This window comes from Colossoma macropomum, unplaced genomic scaffold (assembly GCF_904425465.1).
Source record: "Colossoma macropomum unplaced genomic scaffold, Colossoma_macropomum, whole genome shotgun sequence".
NCBI lineage: Eukaryota > Metazoa > Chordata > Actinopteri > Characiformes > Serrasalmidae > Colossoma > Colossoma macropomum.
Genome location: NW_023494806.1, coordinates 32,360,588 through 32,376,025, shown reverse-complemented (window position 1 = coordinate 32,376,025; position 15,438 = coordinate 32,360,588). Strand labels below are relative to the sequence as shown.

At 39.2% G+C, this 15,438-nt stretch overlaps 1 protein-coding gene across 1 annotated transcript in view; it reads right to left on the bottom strand.

Annotated features, from left to right (window-relative positions):
• Positions 1-15,438, bottom strand: part of trpm3 (transient receptor potential cation channel, subfamily M, member 3) — a 193,677-nt gene that overhangs the window by 37,931 nt on the left and 140,308 nt on the right. The window contains exons 10-13 of the mRNA XM_036598475.1: positions 8,850-8,950; positions 6,882-7,016; positions 5,852-5,902; positions 2,192-2,332 (exon numbers count right to left, since the gene is read on the bottom strand). Coding sequence (XP_036454368.1) covers positions 2,192-2,332; positions 5,852-5,902; positions 6,882-7,016; positions 8,850-8,950 — 428 coding nt within the window. The remainder of the gene's footprint in view (positions 1-2,191; positions 2,333-5,851; positions 5,903-6,881; positions 7,017-8,849; positions 8,951-15,438) is intronic.

Below are 15,438 nucleotides of genomic sequence, written 5' to 3'. Positions count from 1 at the left end.
GTGTCTTATATATGGCATCAAATGTTGTGGACACACTCTTTTCATGAAACGGTTTAACGTTATATATGGTAATGAAATGATATTGCATAGTAATTTTAATTCATTTTGGATAAATTCTGTTGATCAGTTAATCATGAGATGCTTATGCAATGTTAAAAAAATCTTTTTTCCTACTCTTTTTTAAGTCTCCATAATTTGCAAAAACAAACACACACACACACACCTCGCTGTACAAACAAAAAAATTGCGCCCTCAGCACTGCAGCTATAGATCATTAAGGTGTTCTGTCTTCTTCCTGTGAGTCGTCTCCCCTAATCTCAGAGGTTCAGGGTTTACGCAGCAGATCTATAGCTGCCTGAATTTGCTGATGTCACCTATTTACCTGCTCGCCTCAATCAAGACACCCAAAGGTAAGAAAAATCCCAGCCGGCACCTCCGGAGAGGCATGTCAATTTTCGTCCGCCCAATTTTTCAGCCGCGTATACTCGGGGCTGCCGCTGTGCCACAGTGTAAATAATTCTCTCTGCACTCAATCTCTGATCTGCGGCGGCTCCGCATCTCAGCAGGGGCTGCTAGAAAAATGTGTTTCACTGTCGGCAGATAATGTGCTTAAAGGGGATCTGGCAGAATCTTATCACACATTCTGTTTGGACGCTCCGAGCAGAGGTGAGGCAATGGAAGGATTTGTTTTCACCTTTGTCAAGTCGCAGTTCTCGAATTGCTGAATGTCTCATTTCTTGAATTTTTTGCAGAGTTTGAGAGGTCTGCTGTTCGTTTTCAGAGATTACATGTCATGTAATCTCTTAAGCAGCATTTGAAATGTTCCTGAAACTAAAGTTATCACGGATTACCTTTCGAAACCTTCCAATTGTTTTGACTCATTTGAGTGGCCTAACTTAGCTGTGGGCCTTTTAGGCTTTAGGCCTTTTTAGGCTTTGCAAGACTTTAGCAGTCTACAGGAAGAAAATTGTAGCCAACAACATGATGTAAGTTGCAGTCACACTAACAATTTGCAGTTTGTGACAAAATAGATGTGAGTACAGAAAATAATCCTCCTTTTTATGCAGCTAGCAAGCTAGCTAACTTGTGAAACGACAAAACACAAAAGTAAATATAATGATACTAGTTAAGCACATGTTGTGAGTGCTACACACTGAGTCGTGGCAAAAAAGTGTAACTGATGTGCTTGATGGCATGACTAGCACGCAGTGCTTAGCCAAGCAGCTAACCAAACAGTTAGCAAGCTGCTGAACTTCCCTACCATAAACAATAAGAACACAAAAGGAGAAATACCATCAAATACAGCCCTTTTAACTGACAGTATATCATGCCTCATCTTTCTATGTGTTTATTTAAAGCTAGCTGGGAAGAACTGTGCAAAGGGTCGAGCTAAGATGCTGCTAAAAGTAGCGCTAACCCCAGTTTTGGATCTTCAGTGCTGCTGTATGATGCATTGACAGTATTGTAGTGTTCTACTATTGGTTCATTTGGCTGTGGACGTGTGGAGCCTCCTGGGAAAGTGCCGGGAGTGTGGTCGGAGGGTAGATTGTGGGGGTTGGTTGTGTCATTCTGTTTGGGGCTGCTTTAATTAGCGCTAGGGGGTGGTGCTCCACTGCTTCTGGTTCAATAAAAGGCCATTTCTTGAAAACGCTATCTCCTTTTTTGCCAGATGCAACAGTATACACAAACTAAACCCAGTCGTCCTGCTGTTTTCAGTGAGGTCAGTTGTGTTACAGTGTGACCACCATGACCAGCCTGACCAAGCTTGTTGACTAGCATGGTGGTCGACCATCTAAATCATCTACCCCAACAAAAATATACGTTATGCTGGTCACCCGCGAAGTTGGTCTACCAGCTTAATCAGCATGTTGACCAGCATAGGGTATGTTTTCGCCTAGTCCAGCTGGATGACCAGCTTGTTAAGCACCTAGACCAGTATTTTCCAATCCAGTCCTCAGGGTCCCCATTTTTCTTTCGTCCCCAGCCTTGAGGATTGGGTTGGGAAACACTGACCTAGACATTCAAAGGCCAGCTCAGACTATCTGAAACCAGCTAAAGCTGGTTCTAGCTGGATTTTTTTTAGCAGGGTCAGTAGCAACTCAGAATAGTCAAGACAACTGACAACTGCATAACAAGTCAGGTTAACAACCTAATAAGGTCAAGACAATTTTCATGGTATTGAGGGACTCACCCTTTTAGGGCCGAACAGATTGTGGTAGAGGGTTCGAAACCTCTTCCTTGTATAGTTGCAGCGATAGGCCCCGCCCATCAGATACTCAATCACCAACCCAATGTCAATCAGGCTGATGCGATAGTCGGGTGGCAGGTTACCCTGAAGATAAAGAGGTTACTCAGGCTGGACTGTACATGTTCAGCCCAAGATGGTTATGAAGTAGGAAATGCCAGATGTAGTTCATACCCCAGTCATACCACTCATAAACAGTTTCTCACACACATGAACACACACACTGACTTGTCGCTAAAAGCACTACGAAGATAAGGGACTGGCTGATTCACCTTGAGGTAGATCCAACTGAACCCTGGATATTCTTGCTTGGAAAGAACACACAAGGTAAGTGAGACAGAATCACACGCGAAGGATCCGGCGACCAACACAACACCACCCCACCAACAAACAAAGCTCCACTAAGACATGAAGACCCCAACAGTACAAAAAACACCCAGCTAAAAAAACAAAAACACAACTGAAAGACAAACACCCCTATGACACGAGCACCCAGTAAAACACAACACAGCTAAAGTACTGCTAAACACAAACACGCTAAAATGCTAATACCCCACTAATACACAAAAGCACAAAAGGCCATGTAGTGTCCTTCACCAAACAAAGCACCAGGTCCAATAATATTTTCAACATGAGCTCATTTCTTAGCTTGAGCAGACGCAATAAACACCGCTGACGGCCATAAACAAGCGGATGGCAGGAAAACACGCAGCACTGCTGAAACCGAACATGCTGATCATTTTGTGGAAACATGCTCTAATAGCTTTAGCAAATCTGGCCTCTAGCACCTACAGGGCTAAATGAGATATTTACTCTCGCAAGGCAGTAAAAAAAGGAAAAGAACAGAAGGTGAGGAAGAAGAAAGAATGAATACAACTGTCTAGGAAAGGTCCAGGTTTTTCACAATTCTACTGACATTTGAATTTATGCTATTTGCAATGTACTCCACTCTACAGAACTCTGGAACTGATGTCACATCGCACTGCATTATGGGATCATTCCAACATATCGGCAGGGTTAGTTCTTTGCTCATGTCCTACTAATGCTTACATTACGAGAAATGTTTTATTGTGTTCTTTTCAGGCTTTTGTCTATTTTTATGAGTAATTTAGAATGTTCAAGTCATTCTCAGTTCATGTACAGTTTACAAATTAATATTCTGCTCAGCCACTGGTATATAACTAATTTACCAGCATATACTCAGCCACTGACATATTTCACTCTGTTACTGGCATATTTCACTCAGTTAATGGCGTAATTTAATCAGGTATAGGCAAATTTCACGCAGTCATAGTCATATTTCACTCAGTTACTGTCATATTTCACTCAGTTATAGGCAAATTTCACTCAGTTACAGGCAAATCTCACTCAGTCACTGGCATATTTCACTCAGATATTGGTAAATTTCACTCAGTTACTGGCATAATTCACTCAGCTACTTACATATTTCACTCAGTTAATGGCATATTTTAATCAGGTATATGCAAATTTCACTCAATTATTGGCAAATTTCAATCAGTTACTGGCAAATTGCACTCAGGTATAGACAAATTCCACTTAGTCACTGGCATATTTCGCTCAGGTATAGGCAAATTTCACTCAGCTACTGACATTTTACTCAGTTATAGGCAAATTTCACTCAGTTACTGGCAAATCTCACTCAGTTATAGGCATATTTCTCTCAGGTATACACAAATTTACACTCAGTTACTGGCACTTTTTAATCAGGTATAGGCACATTTCATTCAGTTACTGGCAAATAAGATGAACAACAAATGAGCCATTAATATAGTCTTTAAGATAATGTTAATCATATGTTACTTCAGCTAGCCTTACTAGCCTAATGACATCATAACTTACTTCATCTTGTACCTTTTAGCTGAATACCGGTGAGATCATGAAAAGTTAGTTAGCTAATATCAAACATGATGTTAAATGTTTTATTCTGCTATATCTATGCAGGTACAATATAAAATGAACTCCAATTTGATGTTTATTGGCACATTGTGATGCTTCCTGAGTTGTTTGACTAGAGTTATGCCTCCATAGTTAAATGAAACTTCTTTTTCCTATCCTTGATTTTGCTCTGATTTTCTGATCAGGTAGCCATGTAGCCACATGCTAGTCAGTTCTCACAACATATTGGGCTAAACCAAGGAAAGTAGGTAAGAAAAGGAAAATTAATTCAACTATTCAAACTGGCTAACTCTGCCAAAATGGCAGCTCACCCATAAGACACTGCGTCATGGCATCACATTCCTATTAGCAAGTCTGCTAGCATTAAGCTGTCTGTACATGGCTATAGCTACAGCTCCAATACAGCATCAAATACAATTATCCCTGTTTAGCATTCATATAAATGACTTTCCACAACAATCCTCTGAGTTCTGTTAGCAATTGTACCCTTCATCAAGCCACTGCGCCAACATTAAAGGCATCTGAATCATAAGACAACCATTGTTCCTTTCAAACGGGCTAATTACTTTCACCACCAGCAGATTAGATCTCAAACACGCTGGCCTTGATTTTCCCCCACAGCATTCAGGGCTGACTGAACATTTGTAAGCTGAATCAATATCAAAGGGTGCATTGATTTCATAAAAGCCTAAAGCCACACTTGAGTCTCCATCATAGTAATGGGCATATTCGTGGCACATTGGTGTAACTGTAATGTCTTCCAATATTCTAAAGAATCAAATGCCTAATCATTGGCCCTATCGTCAGGAGATCGCAAGTCCAATCCCTGGTGATGCCATACCCATCCATGGCTGGAAGTTTGAGAGATTATAACTGGCACTCTCCGGGTGGGTAGGATGGTTGTCCCTCTCCCCCATCACTTAGCACGATGTAGGAGTCTGTTAGCTTACGCAACAGAATTGGCAGTTAATGTTCTCTTCCAAGCATGTTGAGATGACATTAGGGACAGTTTGAAAAGATGTGGTGGTACTTCACACGTCTTGGAGGAAACTTGTTCAAGCCCTCACCCCCCTCTTTGTAGCATCATGCGATAGCTGAGATCTAGATAGTGGGTAGAAATTGGCCGTGAATAAAATCTGAAAGGAAAAAAAATTAGCCAGAGGACCAGTCTGTGGAGTTGAACTGAGTGGGCTGTGTAGACTAGCACTAGAAGTGTGTAAAGGGGCAATGTTATGAATGTCTACCAAACTAGCAACCAAAGACAGCAGAAGCACCCACAAAGTTAGCAAGTTGGCCACCAATGTCACAACTGTGATTTCTGAAGCAGGCAGTAGGTGCTCTAATTAGGACTCGGAGACCGTTCTCTTGAGCTTTGAGAAGTCAAAAGTCAGGAAGGGGAGAACAACGCAACTCTTTCACAGATGAAAATGGACAGAAGGTCAAGCAGGGAGGATTCATGCAGAGACAGAGAAGGCGTCTAATTAGGCGGCACCCTCCCTCAAGCCGGGAAGTGAAGCTGGCAAGCCATCTAGAGAGTTAAGGACTTTCCGAAATGTGCAACGAAAAATCTAAAATGCTATTCTACCAGCTACACACACACTCTCAGACACACACAACCACACCGACACTCATGCACACACAGCCGTTCTTTCCCTTTCTCACGTACAAGCATGCATTGAGACGTCATACCTTTTTCACATCTCTGACGAGGTGATACAGGGTGTTGGATGGTCCGTGCCTCTGTTAGACAAACAAACAAAGACATATCATATTAGAAATGTTCCTAAATAAGCAGATGAATGAACTAGCAGAGTGGTGTAGCTATCTGAGGTGTAGAACCCTGTTATTGCAAATATCACAGTCTCAGGCATGAGCTGAAGGTGAATCCTGTAGGTCACCACAGCTGTGATATTATTTGCGATAACACATGACCTCAAGTGTTTTATACAACAGTTCTTCAAAATAAAGAAATCATAAAGAAAAAATAAAGCAAAGAAGCTCTGAACATTGCATCAAATGTGCGTTAAAATTGACCTTTTGCATCAAGGATAGAGCCAAAAAACTGTCACAATCAGATTCGACTCAGCTTTATAAGTATTTGCCAGATTAACCTGAATGTGGTCTTGTTTCAATCGTTTCTGGCTAATCCTGCATTCACATGTTGGTGGTAGACGGTTGATGGCAAACCAGATATTCCATTGTTGTCAATGTACGAGTGGCAACGTTCCGCATTTCAGTGAACCAGTGGCAATGTTTCTTCTAATAATCACCCATTTTCACTCATAACGCTGTCACTTTGCCAATGTTTGCATGCCATCAGTCGCATAACGCTAGGAGACACTGAATGATGTTGCTTTCAAATCAAATGTTAACGCAGCATAATTGCAACAACAGTACTGAGAAATTCTGTTATTAACCAAGAAGAGCAGATTTAACAGCAATAATAGCCATGTGTTTGCATTAAAGGGTTGAACAGCCCGTTCCTGTCAAAGTAGGCAGTTCTTGGCGATCCTGAGAGACAAAACACACCAGACCCTCTTACCGTAGGCTGAAGTCTGGCATGTGAGACAAGCTATTCACTAACTACTATGAAACTAATCTGTCGGTTATGTAGTTATGAAAGTTAGGGGATTAAGCAAGGGCCCACCAAGTTAAAGCCTAACTTTTAAGTCTTTTCAGCAAAAACCCTGGAGAGCTGTGAGTTCCTATAGTGTGTTACCGTATTGTAGAGTTCCTCCAGCCTGGAAAGTGTGAGGAATCGGTGCATGCTCACGCCGTTCTCAATAAGCAGCTTCACAAAGTCCACACGGTCCAGCACCAGCGCATCCAGCATGGCCTGCTCCAGAGAGCCCACCTGGAACCAAAGAACACACAGCCACATCAGTGCCCCGGGGCTATGTGTGTGTATATGTGTGTGTGTGTGTGTGTGTCTGTCAGAACTCTCAGAGAACACACACCAAAACACACAGCACAAGGACCCTGGGGCTGAGTATGTCAGAGCACCCAGGAAGCACAGAGAACATAAACCAAAACATACTGGAAAAAAGACAGTCAAAACGTCTGCTCAGTCTGCTGCTGATTTAATGAGCTGACTCGAGTCAGGTCCTTTAAAAGTTTGACCTGCAGTGATTATATTCACGCAGTTAAATCATGTTTTAAAATCAGCAAATTAAAAGAACATGGATTTTATTCGCTTAGATAAGCACTAGGTGACCCAAAGCTCCACCTTGATTTTATATCTGAGTGAACAGTGTTGCCTCAAACTGAAATGTTGCATTACTTCACTTTTTAAAAAAAAAAAAAAAAGTTCCAGAACTTTTCCACAACTTTTTAAAGACCAATTTTAAAACTTCCAGATTTGTTTCACCAGTTTGATATTTATCAAACCAGGACTGTGTGCAAACTTTTTGAGCAGGTAGCACTGGCGCTAGAATATTGTAAAAGTTATAGCACAAATTAAAATACTGTAGAACTGAGGTATAAATGGCATAATAATAGGAGACCTATTAGCTGTTACTTCATAATAGACTCATCATGAAATAGTGAGGTATTTAGAATTATTCATCATTAATTATATATTAACATTACTTCAGAAAACAAATATAAACCATCATTTGATAGTGGTTTACAAATGACTTGCAGCCCCCATTCCAAAGTGATGTCACTGTTGTCCTGTTTGTGACTCCACCCTCTCCTGTCTCCTAACATGTAGCCCTTAATGCTTTCCTCTGTATGTAGTTTATTACCTCTACTTTCCCAGGTGGTTTCTATTCTTGTCTTCGGTGTAAGTACCTCTCATGGTTTAGTTTTTACACCGACTTCCTTGAAAGAGTGTTTATTGAGGTTGTTTATGAACTAATATCTCCTATTGCAGTGTATAGCAGTGTTTTTAAGGTATCTCCTATTCTTGTGGACAAAAGTTTGTAAATTACTTTTCGTTTATAGACAATTATAGATATTTATATAAACTGTTATAATCTGTTTTCACTTTAGGCTACGAGCTGCAAAATTGTTGCAGATACTTTGCATATAAGTGTACATGTAGCTCCTCTGGAATATCACAGCAACCACCTGGCAACACCCTAGCAACCATCTAGGATACCATAGCAACCCCCTGGCAACAGCCTAGCAACCACCTGGGAAAGCATAGCAACCACCTAGCAACACCCTAGCAGACATCTAGGATAACATAGCAAACTCATGGCAACACCCCAGCAACCACCTGGGATACCATAGCAACCACCTAGCAATGCCCTAGCAACCATCTAGGATACCACAGCAACCACCTAGCAACACATTAGCAATCACCTGGAATACCATACCAACTAGTTGTCAACACTTTAGCTTCCACCTAAAATGCCATAGAAACCTTTTGGTTGCACACTAGCAACTGCTTGGGAACTGCTTAAACTCTGCAATCACTCTGTGTTTTGTTTGGGAAATACACTTTTTTAGTTTTATATAATATGTTAAACGTAATCTGTTAATTCTAAAAAAGGGATATAGGCTGAAGATAACAATGAATTAATTGAAATTAAGAATTAAGTGAAAATCAAATATTTCTTGGAACATTTTAAGAGAAGGCAAAGTGTAAAATCCTTATATGGCAAAGCATTTTCATAAGTCCCATCGATGGTGCCTGTTTTGGTGCATTCTAAAAGGCAGAATATGTATAATGGTTCCTTACAGGCCACTGCTGTCCATAGATGAAGATTTGGCTGCGGGCGATATCCACGCGATTCCAGGCCAGAGCCAGGCTCAGCTGGTCAGGGGCTGAAGCATTGGCACCTGAAAGAAGACCAGAGAATGCTCAGCAAAAGGGAAAAGTGACTGCATACTGAACGTAACTAGACCTTTTTTTGTAGCAGTGCTCCAAGGACATCAACTGGCTAATGATTTTTTGAGAACATTATTAATTTATTAAATGTGCTGATCAGTCTGGGTATTCAGGAACTCGAGAAATGAAATATCCCCGCTCTAATGGTTTTGCTAATTAACAGCAATGAGCAACAGGCTGGAAGTCTTGTGTTTATTAAATGAATGTACCAAACTTATGATATATCCACCATAAAAAAATAATAATATAAATTTGTAATGTACTCTATTCATGCCAGTATAATACTTTAAATGTGTTTTATAGTTTTATACAACATCTCATGCTGAATTCTGGGAAAACATTCACAGAGCAGTGAACATATACTGTATTGAACTTGTTATTGTATGGCTATAGCAATATTACTGTAACAATAGGTAAAAATAAATTAAACAGTATCCTCAGCTTTACCTTAAAATAAAGTGAACCAGGGTAAATACAACAAGTTGAATGCATTAAAAGATAATGTTTTTAAATGTTGATTCAATTTTCTTGCATAAAAAATAACATGTTCGGGGATCCTTTTGTGGTACGTTGCCCTGAGGCAACAGTGTGCAATAGTGGAAAAAAATGAAAATGTTATTTAAAAATCTAAATATTTGGAACGAAACTGAGTAGCTAGTAGTAATTTGTTGATGTTAAAATGCTAAAAACACACAAAAAAAAACAGATTAATTCTATTTTCATGTTATTTTCAAAGAACCCTTCTTACTATTATGCAACATCATGAAGTAAGATTTTGATTTTCTGCACACCTAACAATCACTGAAAATGAAATTAACAGTTAAAACAATGCCAAAACACAAAAATCAAGTAAAGTTCACTTACACAGAAAAAATGGCTGCATAGCTTACAGTCCACTTGCTAAAGGTTATGTTCATTCCATTTTTGCACAATGTTGCTTGTAGGCAACATTCATGTTTGAGAAATTTTCAAGGTGGTTTCAAGATGTTATGTTTCATTTAAGGAAATAAGAAATAATTAATATTATATTGAATTTAAATACTATAACAAATGAAAATTATATTCCCTTATTTATATTATATTCCCTTATAATTATATTATAATTATATAAACTGTCTAGAGCAGAACGTGTTCTGTCCACAAGCTGCATCATGGGAAAAAGAGGTTTTAAATCGCTCACCAGAGGACAGTTTGACAAAGCACAAGCTTTTTACTGGTTCATTCAAACTATTCGGTTTACCATTAACCCTTTCATTGTCATTAAATATGTATGATGTCATTTAAAGTGAGGAGAATGGGTTTGTTAACCTGAGGCAACATTGCACAATAGAGCATTAACCAGCCATAAAGCAAGGCTGCCAACCCTCATGAATAGGCTATTCTTACCCATTTTCACCGTGTAGGTGTTAGCTTTGAAATCTGTGCCTGTTAAGGGCTACCAGATAGGAAATCTGACAGTGCTGCACCAGGACTGGCTACACCGCTGGTTACCGATAACTATTATTCTGTCACTTAGTATAACAGAATATTATTGTATGATCAAAAATGATTTTTATATATATTATATTTTCCTTAAATTAGGTTTTATTTAAAATAAACACTTTTAAAGTTGATGTGATTTGAACATGGTAATGCTCTGATGCTGATACAACTTTTTTAGTAATATTTGAATTAGATTTTTAGTGGCTAGAAAATGAAACATGGCTACATTCCTAAAAAACAAACAGAAATGACTCTGATGAAATGACTGAAAGAATGAATTAAAACTTTGCAAATTGTAGTTTGTTAGTGATTCCTGTAGAAAATACTCAAACCTGTGAGTAATATTAGAAGCTTGTTAGCCTGTTAGCTTTTGAAAGAATAGCTGTTTTTCACTTTAAAAGTATTTAATTTGCAATTTAATGTCACATGTAAAATATGTAATATTCTGTGTAAAAGAAAAAAAGGACAGTTTTGCACTGTATTTAAATGTCATTACTGTAAACAAACATTACAGTATGAGTACTGTGAATGTTAATTAGAGTACCTGTCAACTCTGCTGCCAGTAAGTTACTGTAAATTTACAGTCATTTTTTACAGTGCATCTTGATGTTGTAATCGCAATTGAAGCATCCTCCAGTAACAAAGCTGAAGAAGACCTATAAGCCAATCCAAGCACACCATACTTTGTTTCGCGAGCCACCAAAGCCAAGGATGTCGGAAGGATTTGAAAAAACTTGAAAAAGCCACAGTAATGAGGCCGAAACAATGAGGTTGGACTCAGATCAGAGTCTTAGGGAGTAACAAGGTACTAGACTGTGACTGCATCTCAAATGGCTCCCTTTGACGTACAGGACACTATTTGGGGGCAGAAGCCATTGTTTTATGACTTATGTAGTGTGTTATATAGGGAGGAACTGGACAATGTAAAAATGAAAAAAGGACCCTCAGATTCAAGTTCCCTTTTCCTATCTTGTCATTTGCTCAAAACTGCCAGTTTGTAACAGCCTTTCTTTCACTATGAATATCCCGCTATTCCTTTAGAACCTCCCTACATCCGTCATAACTCACTTTCAGGGCCGATATGGGTTTTTTTATGAGTCTCATTTGTTCAACCACAGTCCATTAAATACACACTCCTAAGGTTTTATAACCTCATTTCAGTTCTGAGCTACGGATAGCTGTAACGGTAGAGGGAATTCATGGGAGAGCGTCATGCGTCAGAAAAAGGGAGCTATGCCCACAATGGGGAAAAACAAACACAGGGTCCTGTAGACCCACAGTCAAAATTTTCTTGTGATTCACACATACTGTATATAGGCAAATACATATGGACGCCTGGCCATCACATATGAGCTTGTTGGACATCCTCTTCCAAAAACATGGGCATTAATATGGAGTTGCCCCCAATTTGGGGCTATAACAGCCTCCTTTCAGTCAAAAAAGCAAGGCCTGGCTCACATTTGACATTCCAGTTTATCCTAAAGGTGTTTAGTGGGGTTGAGATCAGGTCTCACAGTTCTTCCAAACCAAACTCGGAAAACCACGTTTTTATGGACCTCACAGGAGCACAGTCATAATGGAAAAGAAAAGGTCTTCCCCAGATTGCTGGCATATAATTGTCTAAAATGTTTGTATTCTTTAGCATTAACATTACCCTTCACTGGAACTAAGAGGCCCAAACCTTGAAAAAATGCTCCTCCTCCACCAACCTTTACTGTTGGCACTGTGCTTTTCCCATTTCTGTGCATAAAGGCCAAGGCCAAAAACCATAACTGAATGTCTGTGACCTTCGAGCCCTCAGATGGTACTACATTAACAACCGGCATGTGATGAAAATCACTACATGGGCTCGGGAATACTTTGTCAAACCACTGTCACAAACAATGTTTTTTGCTATAAAGACAATTGCAAGTTAAGACTGTACTATGCACAGTGGAAGTCGTATGTCGACAACATACAGAAACACCACTGACTTCTCTGGGCTTAGGCTCATCTGACATGGACTGATGCACAGTGGACACAACTGACCCACACCTAGTGGCTCCAAACCTGCCTCCCATTGATAATGTGTGCCGCATTATGAAGTGCAAAATATGACAATGAAGGTCCCATACAGATTTGCAGCTGAAGACTTGTATGATAGAAGAATACCAAAAATTCCTCTTTCAAAACTGGATAAATTGGTGCCTTCAGCCTTCAAAGGACTGTTAAGTGCTCTTAAAAGGAAAGGTGGTGTAAGCTGTGGTAAACATGCTCCTGTCCCAATTTTTTCATTAAAGTAAAACATCAAACATGGTGTTTTTGTACTGTTTGTAATTTATTGGCATTTGACATTCAGACTAATTCAATATCTGCTCAAGATTCAGTGAATCTCCAGGATCACCATGATACCAATTTTTTGCTTAAAAGACAACCTGCATAGAAATGAGTATAACTAAATGGGCGCCGTAATTCAAATGCTAGCGCAAGCTGTTGTCCTGACATAGAACCTGCCGTTTTGCATTTGACAGGCAATCCCTATTAAAGTCACACAAAAGGCACCAAAGCTACCAGAGCAGAGGGTTAATAACAGTGTAATGAAGTGTATGGAAGTGAGTATTCAATGTAATGTTTTTTGCTACTTGATAATATAGCTCATTTTTTATGAGTCAGTTGCTAACAGTAATGCGGGCCTTCGGTTCTGCAGAGCATGTTCCAGTCATTAGGAGAATGATAGAGTTAATGAGGGATACAGAGAGAGAGAGATAGAGAGAGAGAGAGTGACAGGGAGAGGAGGAGAGAGAGAGAAGAGAAAGCGAGCGAGCAAATTGCTCTTCAGATGCGCGGTATGAATTATGCAGGAGCCACGCTGCTCCTCAGGATGATGCCTGCGGCGCTCCGATGGAAAGGCTCTGCAGAATTCCAAACTTCTGTGAGGGATTTAGGAGCAGGACACAGGAAAAGGAAAGAGGCAGAGCACTTAATCGCGCTCAGAGACCGTATCCCCTGCCTGCGGATCAATAGCGGACATTGGGGGAACAGTTGTGGGCACTGATGCGGTGCACAGTGTCCACTGGGGCATGGTGGCTGCCCAATGTATTGCTCAGTCTCATTTAAAGAGGCTGTTCTGCAAATAAACAAAAGCACACAATTCCCCCTTATTTCAACTATAGTCAATCAGTCAAGACATGCTTGGTGTCAGACATTTGCTTGTTTAGTTTTGCACTGAACCTATGATGTTAATGTAGCAAATAATGGAAGCTTATAGCTGACTAATTAGCATTGTGCAAACTGTGTAGAGGTGTTAAGCAATCCCAAACAGACTTTTATATGTGACTTCAATAATGAGTCCTTTTATCAGTGAGTGCATTTACATGCACTCAGTAATCCGAATTGGATTTCTGCATCTGATTATTCAAATGGTCATGTAAACAACATATTCCGATTTCTAAGATTGGAGTAAGATCTAGAAATCTAATTAAGAAATCTAATGTAGACATATTTACATGCACTTAATAATCTGATAACTGCAGAAGATCAGCTGTTTTTCAAACATGCTCAGACTGTGAAATACGAAAGAAATCAGAGTAAGAGTTTACATGCGCTGAGAAATCTGATTACTGAGCTAAAATCCAGCTCTCTTTATCTGAATTTTTGATCGGATTTCTAGGCCTTACTCCAATCTCAGAACATGCTGGTCACATGACTTTTTGAATAATCACATAACTGCAGAAATCCTGCAGAAAGCTCAGTAATCAAATTTCTCAGTGCATGTAAACTCTTACTTTCATTTCTTTCTGATTTCTCAGTCTGCGCATGTGCGAAAAACAACGGTACCAGAAATAAGCAACGAGCATTGCCCCGAATTGGCAGCTGTCAGTTCATATTTTCATTAAAAGTGGCGCAAAGTAAAAAAAAAAAAAAGCCACAGCATGAAGTTTGAGTTTATGTCATGTCTTCAGTTATTGGATTATTACATGCATGTAAAAGCACTCATAGAAAAACCTTCAGTCTGTCTCAGTCACTACATAATATTTCAATTAGTTGAATAATCAAACAATACTTGCTAGATTAATTGATTTATAGAAGTAATTGTTCGTTATTGCCAAGATAGATTCCTTTTAAGTGATCAAAGAACACACTAGGCTTACATTTTTCTTTCCTTGTGTCTTACAAAAGTGCTACGCAGCTGTCTCAGTCACTATGTGTTCAAATTGGTCGATTAATCGAACAATTATAGCCAGATTAATTGACTATAGCAGTAATGGTTAGTTCTTGTCAAGACAAATTCCTTTTAAATAATCTCTTACCTCATCGTTAAAGAACACTGCAGGCCTATATTTTTCTCTCCTTGTGTCTTAGATAAGTAGTACACAGCTGTCTCAGTCACTATGTGTTCAAATTGGTCGATTAATTAATTAATTGACTATAGCAGTAATTGTTAGATTTGCCAAGACAAATTTCTTTTAAGTGATCTTTTACATTATCAAAGAACACACTAGGCTTGCATTTTCCTCTGTGTCTTAGATAAGTGCTGCACAGCTGTTTGTCACTACATGTTTAAATGAGTCGATTAATCAAAAATAGTTGCCAAATTAATTGACTATATCAGTAACTGTTCATTTTTGCCAAGACTAATTCCTTTTTTATTCAAAGAACACAGTAGGCCTACACTTTGCTTTCCTTGTGTCTTAGATAAGTGCTACACAACTATCTCAGTCACTACACATTACCATTAGTTAATTAATCGAATAGTAGTTGCCAGATCAATTGACAATACCAGTAATTGTTAGTTCTTGTCAAGACAAATTTCTTTTAAGTGATCTCTCACAAAATCAAAGAACACATTAGGCTTACATTTTTCTTTCCTTGTGTCTTACATAAGTGCTACACAGCTGTCTCAGTCACTATGTGTTCAAATTATTCGATTAATCGAACAATAGTAGCCAGATTAATTGACTATAGCAGTAACTGTTAG